Here is a 20,513-nt window from a genome sequence, read left to right as displayed (position 1 = left end):
GGCAGATAAATGCGCTCGATGATTGCTCGGCCTTGGACGCAAATTATCATGAATTTCGTAGACGTGTTCCGAAGTTAATAACTAATCGGAACCGCTTATCTGACGCTCGCTCGCTCGCAATTGCAATGACAAAGGCGGCTGGTGCGGGGTGGTTAAAGTCGAGCAGCAGCGCGGATCGACGATCTTTATTCAGGGCTCCCAGCGAATCACATCCAGCAATCTGCGTTTGTGCTGGTTGAGCACATCGTCATCCTCGGCGACGTCGATGTTCGCGACCGTCGCGTCGCAGGCGCGCATCGTTCGGCGACCCTGCGGTACTTCGCTGAGATTCGTCAGCGTCTGTAACAAACGAGCGTCAGAGACGCGACGCCATTCGCGCAAACTAACTCGGGCTCGCGGTAATGACGTGCCTTGATGACAGGCAGGAGGAGTCCTCGCGAGATCTTCGGACGGGACAGCATGCGGAGGAGCACGGGCATAAGGTCTAGTAGACGCTGCTTGCCCGGCGTCGTTATGCTGATGAACGAGGCCAGCCGAGCCGCTCCCGCGTTTATGCACTCGTCCTGCACGTCACGGACGATAGCGATGTATTCGCCGAGTAAACGAGGCGCAAAAGCGCTCCTCTCGCTGATCGCCAGTTCGGCTGCACAAGTGCCGGCGCCTACGTCTCGAGCTGTCTACCGCGCCACGCAGGTCACGCAATTCCATTGTGCGCATTTTCCGACGCGGAAGAGCGACTCTCGCGCGGCTTTTGTTTCCGCCGATGTATTTGTCGAATCGCGCGAACGCGGTGGTCCATTGGGCAGGGCAGGCGATTGCGAATCAGATTAAGAAGCGGTAGGCCTTACCTCGTCGTTCAGCAGACACTTGAGTCTGTCGTGCAAGCAAAGCGCCTTGATCTTGGCCTGGCGATCTTCGCAGAGGACCGTCAGACAAGACAGGGTGTCGAGCAAAACTTGCCGGTCTCTGCGACGGTGCAGCAGATCCGTCAGCCTGTCAAAAGTTCCGACTTCGATCGCCTCGCTCTTACAAGTGCTCCGCAGCAGTAGCAACCTCATCGTGCTCAGATGGCGGACCTGCTCGCCGTTTTGTCATGAACGAGGTATCTCGAAACGAGGCAACGAAGCCGTTACCACTCACCAGCACGTCGCGCTTCTCTTCCGCGAGTCTCTCGGTTAATAATTTGACAAATCCGTACGCGACCAGCTGATCTGCAACTGTTGTGCACTCGTCGTGCGTAAAAACGCAACTCTCGCGCGAACGATACCATGGGGTGGACAATCACCGGTGTAATCGTAGGACAGATTCTCCAGCGTGACGGCGGCCTGTAAGCGCACGGCGGCTAAACGATCGCCCACGCACTTGGCGAGATTAGCCATGAGCTGCAGGTTTTGCCGGATTGCATCCCTTCCGGCCGCCTGATTCGCCATCGTCGCGCAAATCAGCAATCCATGCTCGCGTAAGTACGGGTCGCTCGAGCTCAACACATCGGCTAATCTGCAATGTAATATCCCCGACAGTTTCGCCTTTTTCACAACTAGTATGTTGTTCACGCCTCCCCGAACAGTGGTTTCATTGTCGAAGCAGAGAGGAACAACGCGCTTCCTTCGCAGCGCCAATTTTAAATTATAATTTCGCTCGAAATCCGTCAGTCGAACTTACTTCTCGCGTATTTCTCACAGAGTGAAGCCACTGGGAAAAAGTGCAGATTAACTCGACATCGCTCGAGGCGACAAAGCGAATCGCGATAAATTTATCGAGAGTCACGACGCGCGCGGTATATTCGTAATGAAGTCGAAACACAAGCGAGGGTACAGAAAATGTGAACCGAGGAAAAATCAATAGAGCTCGCTCTCACCTCTCTAGAATATCGACTTCTAGAGCTCTTATCAAGGTTTCCGGGTCTACTACGAGATCCGCCAGAGTCGTCACTGCTTGCCTCACTGTCAGCCGGTCCTCGCTGCTCAAATCTTTCATCTTTATTTATCGTCAATTCATCATTTCGCAAGTGCCATTATCGTCGCCGAGGGGGTCAAACTTTGGCTGGGAAGGGAAACCAAGACGTACCAGTTTAGGAAGCGCGAGCTGTCGGTAAGCGCAGTTGGCACGAGTGACGTCGACGTGAGGTGCGTAGAATCGCGGCTGGTTAGTGACGAGACGTCGTTGGCGTATTATCTGCGATTTGGATTCGCCGCAAGCTGCGCCTTTCTCATGCATAGCTAAATAGGTCATTAGAGAGATAAAAAGAGAGAGAGAGAGAGAGAGAGAAACCCTTTCCGCCAACATGTTCTGCCTTCACCTCTGTCGATAGCTCTATTGAGAACTTTCTTCGGGAAATTAACGCCGAAACCTTGCAGGTAGCTGTTGAGCTCCGGATGTGGGTACATTTTCTCTGGCACTCTTTCTCGACTCGGCTGAGCAATTTCAGGAGGTTAAACGAAGGCGGGACAAACAAAACACAACTAGCTTAATATATATTTTGTTTATTAATATTTATTATTCACAGAGTTCACAGTGTCGTCGTCGCGTATCAATCAGTGCTCGGCGAACAAGGTAATAGCAGTAAAAAAAACAAACATTTGTGTGCGTTGAGTTGCAAGGATTATCGCTTCATTGTAATATATAAAAATAAGGTTCAGTCGAAACAGGAAAAAAGAAAATTTGCCGAATCACCCGCGACAGTCCTCGCTTTAATCTCTCTCTTCTAATATATATTCATCAAGCTGGTCGTATATATACACATTACGCGCGGGACACAATACATTTGGAGAGGCGACCGTCGCGACATAATAATAATAATAATAATTATAATAATAATAATAGTTTAAAAAAAAAGTAGTAATAGTAGCAATAAAAAAAAAACAAACAATACAAAGTATGAGAATGCGTGTATGAGAGAGCGAGAATTCGTATTTTGTCAGTCGTATATCGCTGTGTTAGCTTAGGCCTTGTGCCTCTTGTCGTTGCGTGCGGTGACTTTGCAATGTGGCCGGCTCACCACCTGGGCGGTATAACCGTAGCTAGTATCGGCGGCGCAAACGCAGTCCTGCTCGAGCTCGACTTGCGTCAAATCTTCGGCGATTTTCCTGGCTGCTACTTTGATGAATTGGGACTGCTGAGTGGGCTTGGCTTCCAGGAAGTTGTGCGAGCTGAATGCCGCGCCGCCGGTCTGCAAAAGCATTTCGGTTTTCAATGTTATTTTCATTCGGCTTATTATGACAGCGACGGTCGTTGCGAGTATAATTTATGGGTTATTACGTGAGTCAGCACGATTTCTTATGTATTGATACGATATTTTATTCCTCTTTCTCTCTATTCAACGTTATGGATTAGGAATATTGTGTCTGCTCGAAAGTATAATTTTTTTAATTATTTGTTTGAAGAATCAATGCGCTTGAAAAGCTAAATATTCAATTATCCATCGGTCATATAAATAGATAATACTCGAATGAGTATTAAATACTGTATGACGTGTTAATGGCAATTTTGGCTGCGGGCGATGTGGAATCTGCAGCGGTGTGCGGCAGTAACGAAAACGTTTATATGAAATTTTAATCAATGTTTTAAACATCTAAATAATTGAAATGTCACTTATGAAAACATTGGCACTAAATTTATACTCATTACTGTATTGATCGTATTTTAAAATGTTCATAATTTTACTTGATGACGTTGATCAGGTAAGCGAAATATGAAGGATACTCACGCTAACAGCAAATTTAGCGCAAACGTCGCCGTGGCCAAGATGCAGGTTACTCTTCATTTCGGAGCTGCCTTTAAGGGGTTTCTCCTTGTTATCGGCGAACGTGTAAACCTGATCGGCGTCATAACCAACGACAGTCTTTGCAGGCTTGCCGGAGACCTCGAGGTCGGCTAGTGGCGAAACGTGGTAGTACGTCAGACCCATTTTCGAGGTAATGTCACGGCCAAGAAGCATCTTGTAGTCTTGGAACTGCAAGAAACATTTTTTCCCAAACATTGCTACCGATGATGTGTTTCCGCCATATAAAGGGATTAATGTGAAAAATATACTTACGGAGATCGGCGAGAACGCACTCTTTTCGCAATTCGAGCTAATGAGACCGATAACAGCCTTAGAAGCAGCGGCTCTGAATGGATACCTTATGGCATCTTCAAAGGCATTGGCGATCTTGGAGGTACCAAGTTCAACGGCGAGCCTTTGTCTGAGGAACTCAACTTTCTTGTGTCCTTGTTTGTCTTCCTTGGCTTCTTGCAGTGTGATCACGGGTTCACGAGCATTTGTGAATTTCATATTGTTGACGTCGCCACCCTCGATGTTTATGTTATTGTTTGACGTGTAATGCATGGCGTAGTCCATGCCTTCGCCGAAACCGACGAGACCGATGAAGACATCGCTAATAACCGATTCAATGTAAATGACACATTCGTGATTAATTGATGCTTTACATTAACCATTCAACTTACGTTATTCCTTGCTGTTTCAATTCCGTCCTCAATTCGTTGATCATTGGCTTGACAAGGGTCTTGAAAGCCTTCTCATTGTCAGCTTCTTGTTCCACGACAAAAATAATGTCGGCTTGCTTCTTTGGTGTCTTCACGCTGAAGCTGTCTCCGCCATTGACGTTGTCATCGCCAACTTTGCATTGGACGCAATCGTTGGGCAGATTGATAAAGATGTTTTGCATGAAGCAGTTTGTCACGTACGTTTGGGCAACTGCGCAAGCTCCGAACTTGACACCATCGGCGACGAGCTGATCACAAGCGGCACGATACGATTTGGGGTCGACATAGTTAAAGCACGAGCTAAAAGAATAGCAATAAATGTCGTTTTTATACTACAAGTTAAAATTTTATAATTATAAAAAAAATCACCAATTTAAGTGTTAATTTTCTTACTTTAGGGATGATTTTCCAGTAAAGTACTTGGTACAGACGGGCGATCGTGGAGCCTCGCCAGATTTGACCGTGGCAGCACCACAAGATGGGTTGAGTTTGTAAGCGTTAACAAAGTCAGCGGTACCGGCGGCAACCTTTCCATTAGGTTGGATAAAGTCGTCAGCTGGTTCATTGTTCGCATCTCCAAGCAGACCACGAAGCTTAGCGTGGTAGAATCCGGATACACGTAGGTAGCAGGCCATGGAACTGCCAGTGGTACAAACGAGCTTGGCACCATACTTGGAATTGATACGTCTGATTGGTACAGTTATGTGGGCATCGAGATTCTTTGTCGTGGCTGGATAGTCGGCTGGTTTATTGTTGACCAAAATCTGATTAAACAAAAACAAAAATGAATAAATAAATTTATTATAAACCAATTGATAATGAATCATTTTAAAAACTTACGTGTCCACTGTTCTTGATCGTAATGCTCTCGCCAGGCTCGGTGACGGTAACACTAACGAGATTGCCATTAGCGTACTCACCGACAACGGTAAAGTTTCCATCGACAACGTCCTGAGCGAGAATGTAGTTGCAACTACCTCCGAAGATGTATTGAGTGCTGTCGAAGGTGATAACGTAACCACCGTCGGTGAAGTAAGCGTCTTTTTTGGCTGGAGGAATGGTGTCTGCAGCATAATGGTGTGGTCTGTAGGTATAGTAAAGTTCCGCGAGAGTTGGAAGTTCACGGTTGACCAGCAGCTTGACAATCGAGAAGCGGATAGTTCTAAGGCCCGGAATTCTTCTTAGGTAGCTCGCGTCGACAGGAATTTGAGCTTCGATGAAACCGAACATATTTTCAACAGTAATGTGGTGCTGTAATAATGCGATAACAGAACGAAGAGCATTGAGGGCTTGCGTGTAGATCTTCTTTACTTCATTTGCGTCGTCGATCTATCAAACAAAATATTGTTAGAAACCCACCTCACTTTTTTACTGCTATCTACAAGATAGATTACCTTTTCGTGTTTGACGTGCTTGAGAATGTAGCTGTAGAGAGTAGTAAAGAAGTCCTTGAGCTCCTGCGTAGGCAAAATGTTCTTGACGTTACTAAGGAACTCTTCGACTGGTTGAATGATGTACGGTGGCAGCTTGTAGTTCAGAGCCTCTCTATAGAGGTTTTTGGCCATTTCATAGACTGGTAGAGCTCGGATCTGTTGTATCAATAGTTGCACGAATTCTTTAACTTCCTTCTCAATCTGGCTGATACCCTTGAAAATGATTTTGGCGATGTCCTGAGCGAAGTCGGAAACAACGCCGATCAACTCCTCAATGTCCTTTTGATGTTCATTGATGATCTTCAAAGCAGCTTCTGCAAAGACAGTCACCAACTTGGCGTAACTTTCCACAATACTTATAACAGCCTTCGCGATTGATTCAAAAGATTGCACGAGGCTTGGATAAATGGTCTTAGCAACATCCTCCAATTTATGAATGATCTCATTGTATTGGTTATTGAGATCCTCGAATCGCCCGGCAAACTGTTCAAGAGTTTGAGTGATGGCAGCGATTATACCGCCAAAGGTCTTATTAAAGATATCTTGGATTTCCTTGACGGTTGCGTCAGCCTGTAGTTCACTTTTGAGTTTTTCTAATTCATCATGATAGTAAGTAACTAACGACTTCAAACTTGGTTGAGCCTTTTTCAAGTGGTCAAATAAGTCGCCAAATTCAACAGCGACTTCATTACCTACAGTTTTGCCAATCTGACCGAGCTCAGCAGCACGTTCGCGTATCTCGTGACGAACATGGTCAACGAGTTCCTTAATATTCTTTGCATTGTATCCAAAGTCGGGTTTCATGAATTTGTTCTCGTCAAGGTGGATTAAGACGTGTAACAGCTCATTCTTTTTGCCATTTCTGAAATCATCAGCTTGAAGTTCAGCAAGTTGACCAAAAACAAATTTACCGTGAGCGGCAAACTTGTCGTTGTCTCCTTTGCGACCAAAGTCAAGCTTGAAGCTATTGTAATCCTTGACTTCAATTACCAACAAAGTTGGAACATGACCAAGGAAGTGGCTAGTAGCTTCATATTTCAGGAGGTCTTTGCTAACATGAATATCAGCGTGAGACTTTAGAAGTTGTATATTAGGCAAATAGATGTCGATATCGAGTTGTTGTGGGTTGACTAGCAAGAAAGCACCCATAGATTTTGGTTTCTGATTCTTATCTGTATAAGAGAAAGATGATCCATAATCAAGAGAATTGGTAGATACAGCAAAGTGGTTGTCCGACTTGACGTCTAATTTCTGACCCTTGCTGAACAAGCCAAAAATAGCGGTAACGTTTTGTCCTTTCGGTACTTCGTGACGAGTAACCTTTGCAGTGGCGGTGATCTTATCATTCTTGTTGGCAAACAAGTCAATGTCGAAGTTGGCATCAAACAGTTGCTCTTGGCCAGGTTTGACACTGAGGTCTCCCTTGACGATCATATCCTTTGGCTGAGTTGGGTAGACAAACTTAGCTTCTCCCTTAATGCCGACAGTGTTTTTGTCGATATTTACGTTTCCTGCGAAAATAAGACTGGTCTTTTCGGTAGGCTTATTCTTTCTGTCCAGGTATAGAGAAATATCGATCTTGTAAGCTCCAGAGTGTTTATTGGCAGGCAAGTCATGGAAAGCAACAATAGCTAACTCACGGCTTGGGAGTGACAAGACAGCAGCTATAAATATTATATTTTCAATCTATTTATAAATCGTTCATTACTCAAATGGTCTTTGTGAATAATCAAACATACCAGATTCGCGCTTGTTGCTATATACGTGATAAGTGTACTGAGTACGATCCTTGGAAGAGTGTAGATAAAGATTAGCTTGGTGGTCAAATGAAAAGTCGCTGTATTTAGTGCTGGCTTGAATGCCAAATTCAACAGGCACGTTGAATTTCTTAAGATTGACTTCCACTTGCAAGTTGTTATTGAAATGAGATACGTCTGAAATCAATTTCATTTTGATTAAATTTTATTCAAAGTTGATATTATTGTTCAGCTAAGAAGAAAGTCTTACGGTCAGTGTCAAGAGTTGAGTGCAGTTTAAAGTTAGCGCAGTCCTTGCTCTGTTCGCAGTAGCTGTTGAATACGTGCACCTCCTTGTCGGACAGTTTCAGTTCACCAACAATAGCTGATGGTCCAAAACTAGCATTGAGCATAATGGCAACTCCGACTTCCTTATCGGTTTCCTTGGTCAGTTGTTTACGAACGTATTTGAAGGAAGAGCTCCTGGTATTTTCGCCGATTTGCAGGCTTCCGTTACCCTCGAGGGTAACCTTCTTTTCTTCCTCGTGCCTTTTGTAGTTAGTACTGCCAGTAACAAGGTTCTTGCCTTCACTGGTAACCGTAACAAAAATTCTTCTACCATCTTGAGAGTTTGGCATATTAGCAACTTCAACGTGCATCTTGCGGTACTTGAACTTGTCACTATCAAAGTTGACGCTTAGAACAAAGTCGTCGACGCTATCGAGTTTGACGTGTCCGTCAACGGCAACGAATCCTTTTGGTGTGCTTAATTTGTATTCACCAGAGTATTCGTTCTCTCCAAGAGTCTTGAACTTGGCAAACAGTTCAGTTGTTCCAGCTGGACAAGTGAAAATGAGGTGAATGCCAGGGGTTCCTTCCAAGATAATTTCTGTAGATTGAGTATATTTAACGCCGTCGACTGTAGCAGTGACGTCAGTTTTTCTTGATTTGTCATCGTGCTATAAAAATTGTATGCATTAAATTTAATTGTTTTCTTATAGTACATAAGCATGTCATTTTTGTGATAGTCACCTTATGGTTAAGCTGCAAGTCAATGTTCTTCAATTTCTCGATCGGTGTTGTGAATTTACCGTTGATACCAATCTTGTTGAATTCAGGGCTCCATTGAGCTTGAACATCACCAGTTACTTCCTTATCTCCAAATTTGATACTACCCTTCTCATGAGCTTTCTTTGTATCTCCGGTTAAATCGTGATCATATTCCTCGGTTATGGTGAGCGCAGGTTTGTCCAATATCTTAAGATTAGCAGTATATGAACGCTTAAATCTGCCCAAGTCATCGAAGTTCATATTCCCGGAGTGTTTGTATCTGACGTTAAGCTTAATCGTTTTGTCATCGTTATAAGTGAGAGTCTTGGATTTAGAATATTCAAAAACACCGTCATCGTCTTTTTTATCAAGAATTGTTTCATCTATTTCAAATTTGATATTTTTCAATTTTTCGCTGGGTAATTTAGCTTCGACTATACCTTTGATGGTGTGTGGTTTGTCAACATGGTTTCCGTGAACAATGTCAATGTTGCTCTATAATTTGATGATTCTCCATAAATGTTAAGAATAGTAGCACAGATTTGCATATAATTCATTACATAAAAAAAACTTACCTTTATAGACAAGTCATTGCCTCTAGAAGCCAAACCTTTGAATGAAATATTTTCTGGATCATAAACAACAGTAACATGGGCATTATGCGAAGTGGAAATCAAGCTTCCAGATCCCGTAATGTCAACGGTAGCTGACTTTTTGTCAGAATTTGGCTGAGCGGTATGTTTAAGAACGATTTTGCCAGATAAATGTTTGCCATCAGAGTGAACGTATTTGAGGTCGTAGGAAAGATCAAAAAGATAGTTCTTCAAGTTGAATACAGTTCCCTTGGCGTTACCAATAATTTTTTTGATTTCGTTACCCTTGGTTTTGTGATCGGCAAGTTCAAAGTGCGCGTTGACGTCGATATTTTCGTCTTTTTTGGCAACAGTACGATCTCCTTTTAAAGAAACGTAGCGTCCATTTGGTAAAGTAACGCTAGCTTCAAGTTCTTGATGCCCATTCATCAGGCTACCAGCATGCTTGCCCTTGAAATCGACTTCGGTCTTATAGGTTAGAATTTCAATGATATTCTTCGATTCGATAGATGATTTGGTGAAATCAGTAACAGTACTGATCTTAATCTTCTTGTTGGGATCTTTTTCAGCATCGTAAGCAAGTTCAAAGTTACCGGCGTGTGTGCTACCACTAATGGTAATGTCACCAGTTCCCTTGATTTTTCTACTAATTTTAGGAATGTCAATATTGAGGTTACCGTTACCTTTACCGTTCTGGTAGGAGAACTGGCCGTTAGCCAATAAATAACTCTTCAAGTTGAAAAGGAGATTACCGTTATGGCTAGAACCGCGGTTAATCTTCAAATTATAGTCTAGGTACTTAACTCCATTAGCGAGCAATTGTACATGGTTGTCAATGTTATCTGGTTTGGCTATTAATCCAGAGTCTAACTTCAGCTTTTTGTTGTTGAAACCCAAATCAGCATCGACTCTAACGTCGATATCGTTTTTCTTTACTTGCCATTTAATATCAGCATCAGCTTTGTAAGTACCGCCGGGAGTCATTTTCAGCGAGTTTTCATATTTACTCTTGAATTCATCCAGAACAGTCTTCTTAGCGTCAAACTCAAGCTTGTTTTCCAAAACCTCAGCTTCGAAATCGATGGCATAATCACCTGGTTTGTTTTGATTGATTTTAGCATCCAGTTCAGAGCCAAACTTAAATTTACCGTACTTAAGTTCGGCATCATATTTAAGAGTCTTTTTAGTAACTTCACCGTTGAGCTCAGCCACTAAACCTACTCGTGGGTAAGTGAGTTTGTTCTTGGCAGACAAGATAAATTTCTCTACATTACTATCAAATTCGGCATGCTGGTCAAGTTTGAGACGGTCAGTCTCAGACTTGAGATCAGCACCCTGAGTTAAGGAAAGCTTGTGGTCAATTGTCGATTTCTGAATGTTGAGCTCCCAGTCAACCCCCAATGAAGCAGATGGACTCTTGGACGGTATAATGGAGGCAGTTAAAGTGTAATGTTTCGGGGCGAGTTTCTTTCCATCAACCTTGATTCCAACCTTGTCATCAGCATAGCTGAGATTCAAGTCAACATCGAGTGCTTTGGGTGTAGAAGCAGCATTACCATCAAGACCCAAAATTTTATGGCCGTTGGCTAGCAGTTGTACATCATTGAAAACATACTTTTTACCGCCGTCGTGATCTGCAACTTCTACAGTCCCCTTTACTTCGGTACTCTGGTCTCCCGCTTTGCCTGCAAGTTTTTGAAGCTGTTCGGGAACCTTGTACTCAAGAACAGGCTTGTACTTGTTACCGCCCACACTTTCTACTCCAATGCGAGTGAAATATGCAGTGTTATCATTCTTTACAGTAACAGAGAAACTGTGTTCCTTAGCATCTGCATTGATAACGGCCTCAGCCGAAGCCTTTTTAATGGGTGAGTCAAATTCAATTTTGGCTCTTGGCAGAGGTGCGAGAGTAGCTTGTCCGGCAAGTTTAATATATCGGTTGGTTCGGCTATTGGGTGTTTCCACAAGGAATTCAAATGCATAGTCGTGGTTCTCGTAGCCTTTCTTGGCGAACGCTTTAAGATGGTAGCTTGAGACATCGTTGTTCTCAATAGTGACATAAAACTTGGCAGGCCCATTCAGAGGATAGAACGGTTTCTTTTGCATAATAGCAAAGTTTTCGTACGGATAAGAAAGGTGACCACAAATGGTAAGTCCCAAAGGAGCATTGAACTGCTCAAAACAGGCCTCGCGCTCAACGCCTTTACTGAACTTGACGGGCATATATTTGTCTACCTTACCGTTGTTATAGAGAACATCACTGGACACCCTTATTATCTCTTGCTTTCTCTTTGGCACGCCCAAGGTGATGTCGACACCATTACCATCGAGGACTTTGACATTGAGATCAAAGCCAGTAGCAGTGTGAAGAGTGGTAACGACTCTCATACCAGATTCAGTACCGAAACCGTCTGTGACTTTCAGGTCTCCAACGAATTCGATGGAAGCGCTTGGCTCAACAGCAATCTTGATAGCTGCATTCTTGGGATCTTGAAGGATTGATGGAATGTCGATTTTGCTGTGAGTTTTGGAACGGATGACGCTAGAACCAGCAATTCCAAGGTTGAGAGCTATACCCAAACCAGTCGGGTAAACAAATTCAGCATCGAGAAAATGAACGTGATTTTCAATGTCGTAGTTGAGGTTCTTGAGTTTGTTGACGCTTTGATCAAAGTGATCAAAGATCTTATCGACAATCTGTTGGGCAGTGTATTTCTGATCCGATCCACCGAAACTCAAGAAGGCAAGTTCAACGCCGAAGAGCTTGATAGACAAGTCAAGATCTAAATCTTCATCAACTTCCTTAGTGCGAAGTTGAACACCCTTTGCGAATTTGTCGAGATCGGCTTGTTTGACTTCACGTTTTCCGCGCGCGCTTTTCTCAAGGCGCTCTTTAATATACTTCGAAAGACCGGTGAGCTCGACGATACCGTCGCGCACGACGTTAGCCGGTTTTTGACTGGGAATGACACCCTTGGGTCCAAAGAAGTGTTCAATCATACGGTCAAGATTTTCAGCGCGTGCATTTAACTCGAAGAAGTTGAATGAGTGACCAAAAATTTCGGTGGTAAGATTGACACTAGCTGAGCGTGGTACGAAACTGTTTTGACTAAAAATTACGTTGCTTTCAGCAGTGGAAGCGAAACCGAACGCATTAATGTCGTATGAAATTTCATCATTGGCAGAAAACTTGCGAAAGTCTTCGGGGAACTTGGTGCGTGGTCTTATCTGACCAAAGTAAGCTTTGGCGTTCTGTTTATAAGGATCAGCAGTAGCGCGAAGATTCCTTAAGTGACTCTGAATGAAGGAACCAACCTGGTATATCCTTTCTTTATCGAGAGTGTCTTTGACGATACCAACGACCTTATTGCACGGGCAAGCGATGTAAGACAGGTAAATCTTGATCCTGATTTCGCTGTCTTCCTCCTGATCAGTAAAGCTCTTAGCGAGGGTACTCTTCCATTTCATGGCGCACTTGGTTGGCAGGGCTTCGATGGCAGCAACACGAATGCGGTTACGTACCATTTTATCGGTAGCAATATTGGCCAGTTTGGTTTGAGTACTTTCGTCCATATATTTGGCATTACCAAGACCCTTGAGAGCGGCAATGATGATATCTTCATCTTGACGGTTGTTAGCTTTGCCATCCTTGACCTTCGCAGAAATTTTTTCAATTGCACTCTTGATCTCGGGAACATTTTCGCACGCGTGTTGGCTGCAAAATCTACCAATAATTTGACCGATTCCGAGGTATCCAATGCGCGAGAGATTGGGTTGATCCAAAAGAGTAGAGATGGCAGTGACAGATGGAAGATTGACATGCTGAATAAAAGCAAGACTGGCATAATACATCAGCGACTGCAAGGAAGTGATCTCCTTGTTTTTGATGAGTTCAACGACGACCTCGGCAGCTTCACCAGTTCCGGTGCGGTAAAGTGCATCGAGGAGTGCCTTCTTGTCGCGCTCCTTGTCGAAACCGGCACCAGCCTTGATTCTGTGGTAAACGGTGAGAATGTCTTTCTTACTGCTTGTACGGAGAACTCTGATGAGCTCAGAGAATTTTTTGGCTTCATCGGACTTGACAGCCTCATGATCATCCTTGTGTATGGCCTGAAGAGCCTTCTCGATACTTTCGACCGAGGATTTGACGACGACATGGGGAGCTTCAAAGATAAGGGACTTTGGTACTGATACTGGAGCAGTGGGGCTATCGCCTTTTTGGCCCTTGAAGGTGAGCACAGTCTCGACGACAGTCTTGGCGCCGGCTTCTCCATTGCTAAACGGCCGGAGTTTGTAAGTTTCGGTGGACACAGCCTTGTCGAGGACTCCGTTCTTGAAACGTTGCTCGACCTTCTGGTGGGCATTGATGATTGGCAGAGATTGAAGTCCTGCGTTTTGGTTGGTGATTCCAGAGAATAGACCTTGCTTGATATTTTCTCTATTCGAACAGTGGTTAAGGTCACGGTACTTTGTTACGAGCTGGTGGTCGCCTTCTTTGGCGAAGTTGAAATCGGTGACACAGCCACCGAGGACGTCAATCTGAAAGGACAGAACGAAAACGTTTTAAATTATATATCTATGACGGACTTTAATAATGCGCCGTGAATTGGCTGAAGAGGAAAAGAGAGTAGGAGAGAGAGAGAGAGAGAGAGACTAAATACATGCCTCATGTCTGCTCGTGGAGCCTTCCTCTTGTGCAACCGAGGACTGGAACAGAGAGATTACGGCCCTTTTGATGTTAATTGAGGCTTGAGAGTCCGCCGGTTCGGCGCACAACTCCGTGTCTATGTGCCCATGGTGGTAGTTGAACTGGAGTGCGTGCTTCTCAAGGTCTTGCTGAGCCACGTTCTGTATATCATCATTCGCGAACATGCGCGTGTATTTATTTAGCAAATCTTCTCAAAAGAGTTTTTCGAAATTTAACACACAAACAATTAAGATTCTATACTTACGGCTCCGTTTACTTGGACATTCTTTAGCCTGATCTGCCTGATGCAGTCGGGCTTTACGGACAATTCAACATCGGCTTTGAGCTTTAGCGTAGCCTCTCCTTGACCCTCGCTAACTGATGTTACTGACGTACCTTCTAACGCGTACGTGTACGTCTGGCCTTCTTTGTACGACGCATCAGAGTGCACTAGAATTTTTTATTCGATATTTGAGTAAATACTCGCGAACTCTTACTGTTTAAAAAGTGTACGCTACAAAATGATACTTACTTCCATGGCAACCGACTGTGCATTTGTCTGAAAATTGCAATAAAAGAAACATTTAAAAAGTGTATTTTTTTTACATGACAATAATATTATTAAAGAATATTACAGTATGGAGGCAAGACAAGCTATAAGAAATTTCAGATGCGTACCCCCAATTCTGCATGGATTCAAAGAAAATTAAGAAAGAGCGACAAGACGTTCAACGTGAAAAAAAAAATATTGGCAATTAATCTTGGATGAGCTCGAGTGTGATTATTTGAGCGAAAGAAGACGAGAAAAATTATATTTATGCATTGATAAGCAAAAGAAGTTCGTGGTTGGGTCGTGGCCGATAAAAGTGATAAAAGAGCCTCCGTGTAACCCGCAATCGCGGTGATGCTGCGTTCATGCGTGAAACGGGGAGTTTAAAAAAAATCACGCTCAAATAAATTAAGATTAACGCTGAATAAAATACTCGTACGTATCGTCATTTACATGTTTACTATTATTCGTGTGCTTATCGGTGCCGATGATTGCGCATAAATAAACTGTCGGGAGAGAAATTTAAAGAAAAAATACGCCAATATTATCGAAACTGCCAAAGACGATTGAATGTCGACTGATTGATTTTGCGAAATATCTGGATATTTGTGAGCTTTAAGGTTTGTGCCGAATGTGGAACGACTTGATGTTTGTACATTTTTAATGTAATAAAAGACTAATCTTAAAGAAAGAATAATCTTAAAAAAACCAAAGACAGAGCTTTAGAAAAAACTCTTGATGGTGTTTCTGTAAAATCGGAAAACGCGTAAAGTATGTCTTGTGAATCAGCAGTGATAATCGATGATAGAAAGAAAGATTCACTGCTCTATTGACATGTCCAAGTAGACTTAAGATATCGGTATAGCGACACTGCTCACCAACAAGGCAAACTCCCTCATCAGCCTCCTACACGAAGTTTTTATTTTAGAAAAGTTCACGACCCGACGAAATGTCTCTCGTAATCAATTTCTATGCGATATAACAGCCTTATCAACGCGTTGCTTCATTGCCCTTTCTAAGCTTCGTATACCTACACGAATTGTTTTTTCGCTTCAATCGCCGATCGGCGTGCTTGCAGATTAAATTTGCCTCGGATTACGCTGTATACGGGTTTTTTTTATTGCACGTACGAGTAAGTGCTGCGTGGTAAAGCAACATTTTACGCGGCAATCCTTTTACGAGACATGAAAATTTTTACGCGGGATATACAATAATTCATTGTTACACGCGGCCACACGGAGACCCGGCTCATTCTTGCGCATTGTAATAAAAACAAAAAGAATTTCCATTTGCGCGAGAGAAGGAGAAGAAAAAAGATCATGACCTACGCACTTGAACGCGAGAGCTAATTAAATTTTATTCCGAGTGCGCGTAATACTAATGTTACTTTAGTGGCTCGACAAACTTTCCGCTCCGTTATCTCGCGAAAGTTCGTAATACAAAAACGAGTAGCCGGATTATCTCTACTTTGAGATTATTTTTTTTTGTTTCATCAAGAGCAGACCCACGGTGTGTCGATTTCCAAGAATTCAACTCGTAAAAAGAATTTTTTACGTTTCCCCCGTAAAATCAAATAGCAGTCGAGACTCAACGAAAATTGTTGCCGTAAACGTGGTAATGGAATTTTTATAAAAGTTTGAATTGAGCATGTTCAGAATTGTTAAGTGCAACGTTTCTTATCTAATAATTTTGTGCAATGTACATCTTACATCCCGAAATCATTCCGCGAAATGCTATCTGCCACGCGCACACACACACACACACGCACACACACACACAAACTCGTAGAACGAACTTTGCACTTTATGTATAAGCAAGTCGATTAATCCTTTGGCGAACAAACAAAATGTATCGATAACAATGAAGCGAGGGAGACAGAGGCATCGTACATGCGCGTTACAATTGACGCGAATAATAAAGAAGAGCGTGGAAAAAGTACACGGCTACAGAACGACTAATTAAGTGCCGAAGACAGGGGAGGAGGCGAGTTGAAATGCGAGCGCGAGGGGAACGAGGACAGGGAACGGATTAACTGGGTACACATAAACGAGCGTAAATTCGATAAACGAGAGACATGCAGGTACACGTATCGTTTTGATCGTCCCCGTACATGCGCGCAGCGTCGAATTGATTTGAGCCATTCGGGGTACGCCGTGTCAATCTGCCGCATGTCCGGTCAATCATTTCATTAACGCGCGGGGGAGGGAGGGGTTCGTACGCTCGGTCGCTCGCTCGCTCTCGTCGCCCGTCCGCGTCGCGTTCCCGAAGCCGCTCTCGCCGCCCGCTTTTCACTTATCGCGCGAGAGAAATTTTTTCATCGGGCGATATCGGCCGTTTCGGCAGGCGCCCCCCCCCCCCCTCCCCCGCCGCGCCCGTAACAAGAAACGCGAGCGCGACGAGGTCGAATGTACTTTAATCAACAGTCTCGGTAGCGGCGCGGCGCGGCGCTGGCAACTTCAAATTTGCCTTGATAATGGCCCAGTCGTAAATTTTGGCCTTTCCCCGGCAATTTCGCGCGCGCGAATTAGCCGGCAGTTTTTAAAGTTCAGGGAGATTGAATTTTCCTCCGCCCCCGTCCGCGGCTTTCGTTCTCCCTCCTTTTCTTTTTTTCTCAACGCACTCGTAACGGCCCCTTTAGCCGCGCAGGTCAATAGCCCGGTACCTCAATTAAACGGATAGACTTGCTTTTCAGTGGTGATCAAAACAAAGGGAAGCTTCTCTGCTTTCGTCGAGCTGCGTGTCGAAGCGCGACTTTCGTCGCTCGTTATTGCTTTCGAAAGAAAATTAACGATAAGCAATGCCGCTGATAAACGGTTTAGAAAATCGGGGCAACGAAATAATTGACGAACGACGGTATCGCAAAGATGAGCTGTAGACTCGAAAGGAAAATCAAGTAAGTTGGTCGCGGAGTCACCGCAACGTCGGCTCGACGGGCGACGCTCAGCGAAAGAGTCGGCCGTGGAAGAGCGCGGCGTGCGTGCCTTGGGCGCGCGGTCGTCACGCGGCGCAAATAATAGTCGAATTTAAAACAACATCAATTGAAGAAGTCCTCGTGAATCGCCGGGGGCATCGCGTGAATCGAGTACTTCCTCATTAAGCGCGCGGGTAAAGCACGGGGTAGGCGAAAAGCAGACGACGGCAGGGCAGGGGAAGGACAAATCGGCGAGCTATTGGCAAAAAGCAAAGAGAGGAGAGAAGAAGAAGAAATTGAAAGACGATAGCGAGAGGTACTCACTTGCCGACGCGGTGGGCACAGACAGGAACAAAAAGAGGTAGCAGCAGGCAAGGAGACCCGCGGTGACGAGCCGGGGTGGATGCGCCATGCTTCGACGATTACAAGTCTTCCAGGATTCGACTCGAGCGTTATTGCCGTCGCAAACGAACAACAAACAGTGCGGCTCGCTCGCTCTTCTCTCGCTCTCTTCCCGTATAGTCTGTCAGTCGCGGGGTACGAGAACACCACAGCGGCTGGCTTTTCTGGCGGACGGGCTTTTATGCTCTCGTTTCCCCACCACCAAGGCCCCGCGATACGTGCTCGCCTTCTTTGTGTGCGGGTGCCCTCGCTCACTCTCCCTCCCTCTCTCGCGCGCTCGCGGATGACGACTGTTACTTACCCCTCGCCCGTGCAGCGTTCGAAAACGCTAAGGGGGGGCCCCGACCCGATGTTTACCAGGTTTCCCAAAGACTCTTTGTCCCGCTTTAAAGGGAGGTCCCCTGCATCTACGCAGTAGTTCGTTCTTTTTTTTTTTTTTTTTTTTTTTTTTTTTTTTTTTTTTTCATTTTCCGTTGTGTCTCCTTGCGCGTGCACGGAGGTTCCTTTGTCCGCGAGCTCTGTTTCTCCGCTGTCGTTCATTTCGTTCCGTTCGTTTGCTTTTCTTCATTTTCGACTTAAATGCCACGGGCGCCTGGCGCCACCAAAATCGCGCGATCCTGCCTGCTGAATATCGAACGCGATCGAAATTCGTTCGGTTCCCTCGAGCATATGGTGACCGCCGTTGCTCCGTCGATTCGGAATCTCGATGCGCGATAGTTGCCGTTAATCTCGACGCGCGCCGAAAGAAAGCTCTGGCTTGCTGTAATCCTGCGCGGACAATCTGTCCAAGGAACTTTTCTTTGTATCACTTACGTTCGGTGCTTTCCTTACCTTTCCTTTGTTGGTTTTTGGAAATCTCGTCTTCCTTCTCACCCTCGCTGACAACCAGAAGCGCTGTATTTTCAATGCGATCGTTCTGCTTTGAGATTGCCTTTGTGAATGTCAAAGACCGAAGATTGGGAAATTGATATATTTAAATTTCATTCAAGAATCATGCAACGACGAGTAGCGTGTTGAGATATCGTTAAATGAAACACGAAGAGTTAAAAAAGAATTATAAAAAAAGATACGTAAGAACGAGATAATTTCTTAGACCTTGGGATTTATGCGTAGGTTATAAAATTGAATCTGCTAGATGTTGCAGAGTTAAAAATGCATACGTGACGATAAAAAAAAATTTTTCATTTGGTGTAAATGTGCTATTTCTGAGGAATCGCTGAAAAGTAACCCGAGATATACGTCCAACTCATAAGCTAATACAAGATTAATTAGTAATATATTGCAAATAATTCTCTCGTTTTTTTTTGTCCCCGTCGAGTGAACGCACGCTTCGCATTGAGAAAATAGCGATCTGTGGAAAAGTGCACGAAAAGCGCAGGAAAGTGCATGAGTCAGCTCTGGAAGGTTTGGAAAAAGATTAGAAAACGCTCGAATTGGAACGAATAAGCTCATCGATCTCATTATCGCCAATAAACTGGATGATTTATACTCGAGGTAAAAAGGGTATCGTGCAACAAATAAAGATTACGTGCAATAGAAGAAAAGAAATCCGTGTTTTTCGGAAAAATTGTCAATCGCAGTGCAGCGCGAAAACACATAAATAATGACCATGCACTGTACTTTCGAGATCCGAGATAATTAGTTTTATTGTGACATCTGTCCAGTCTGTTTACTCATCTATTGGCACGATATTTGCAATATTAATTGGATCTCGGAGAGACGTCAAGCCTTGAGCGAGATTGCCTAGCCGTACAAAATACAAAGCTTATCGTAAATATTTGTTACACGAATTAATTTCCGTCCGCTGTAAATCACAGACGGCCAATGAACCATATATCAATTTGGATTTTTTACCCAATTTAAAAATAGTATTTAGCAAAGCTAGACGCAATGATTTCTTTTCTCTTTTACTTTGCCGGGCGAGTACGCGAGTGCGTTTACACGGAAGGCCGGAAAAAAATGGCGATAAAGCGAAGAAGAAGAAGCTGAAGAAGATAGAGAAAAAAAATTATCTCTGCTGTAAAGAATGTGCTGGTGAACCGTGAGTAGAATGTTAAATGTTAAGCGTAGATATGTAACTGTTCTGAAAATTATCCATTCTGACACCGAATATCGAGAGTTAGATAATTGACAAGACCTTCGTACATTTCCTTCGCGAAAGCTTAGTAATAAACATCTTGGACTGAATCGGCATTACTCGATAGATCAATAGAAAGTAAACACGTTGACGCATCGGATTGCCCGATAAATTCACGCTCTTCTTCTTTCTTTTGCGCGCTGATAAAACTCCGAAAAAGGGAGAGAAAGAGAGGGAGGGGGAGAGAGAGAAGAAGAGAAAAAGAAAGAGATAGAGAGCTCAAGTTTTCGTAATCTGCAAATGTAATCGAAAAAGAAGTACAGCCGGACAGGTAATTAAAAGACCGAAGCTTGCCCGGCAATAGAGCGCAGCATCTGTCCTTCCGCGTGGAAAATTCCCAAGTTTCCACGGGGGAGCATGTAAAGGCGCGCGCGTGCGCGCGAGAGCCGAGAGTGAGTTTGGACTCGATTGTTTGCCGGGTCAACGGTCATCGGCGCGCTTATCCGCTTATCAGCCAGACTCTGTATATTCGCGGCCTGCGACAGTGAGAGAGCAGCTGCCGTCTCTCTCAATGGAGCAACGTTATTTT

The 20,513-nt window shown here is 44.2% G+C and overlaps 2 protein-coding genes across 2 annotated transcripts; both read right to left on the bottom strand.

Annotated features, from left to right (window-relative positions):
* Positions 1 to 189: 189 nt before the first annotated feature.
* On the bottom strand, positions 190 to 2,387 carry LOC131666982 (radial spoke head 14 homolog). The gene is made up of 8 exons (XM_058940132.1): positions 2,300 to 2,387; positions 2,068 to 2,219; positions 1,859 to 1,977; positions 1,268 to 1,497; positions 1,141 to 1,211; positions 849 to 1,079; positions 411 to 563; positions 190 to 339 (listed from the first exon to the last, which is right to left on the bottom strand). The coding sequence occupies exons 1-8, from the start codon at positions 2,385 to 2,387 to the stop codon at positions 190 to 192; spliced, it is 1,194 nt and encodes a 397-aa protein (XP_058796115.1).
* Positions 2,388 to 2,477: 90 nt separating this feature from the next.
* LOC131667053 (apolipophorins) lies at positions 2,478 to 17,986 on the bottom strand. Its single transcript, XM_058940232.1, has 15 exons — positions 17,770 to 17,986; positions 14,517 to 14,543; positions 14,250 to 14,434; positions 13,963 to 14,145; positions 9,280 to 13,836; positions 8,687 to 9,199; positions 7,926 to 8,613; positions 7,658 to 7,852; positions 5,880 to 7,582; positions 5,326 to 5,814; positions 4,879 to 5,249; positions 4,447 to 4,785; positions 4,037 to 4,376; positions 3,707 to 3,952; positions 2,478 to 3,169 (listed from the first exon to the last, which is right to left on the bottom strand). The coding sequence occupies exons 1-15, from the start codon at positions 17,855 to 17,857 to the stop codon at positions 2,942 to 2,944; spliced, it is 10,152 nt and encodes a 3,383-aa protein (XP_058796215.1). The 5' UTR covers positions 17,858 to 17,986; the 3' UTR covers positions 2,478 to 2,941.
* Positions 17,987 to 20,513: the final 2,527 nt, after the last annotated feature.

This window comes from Phymastichus coffea, unplaced genomic scaffold, assembly GCF_024137745.1.
Source record: "Phymastichus coffea isolate CEN01 unplaced genomic scaffold, Cenicafe_Pcof_1.1 PCOF00062, whole genome shotgun sequence".
In the NCBI taxonomy this organism is placed as follows: Eukaryota; Metazoa; Arthropoda; class Insecta; order Hymenoptera; family Eulophidae; genus Phymastichus; species Phymastichus coffea.
This window is presented reverse-complemented; position numbering and strand designations above follow the sequence as displayed.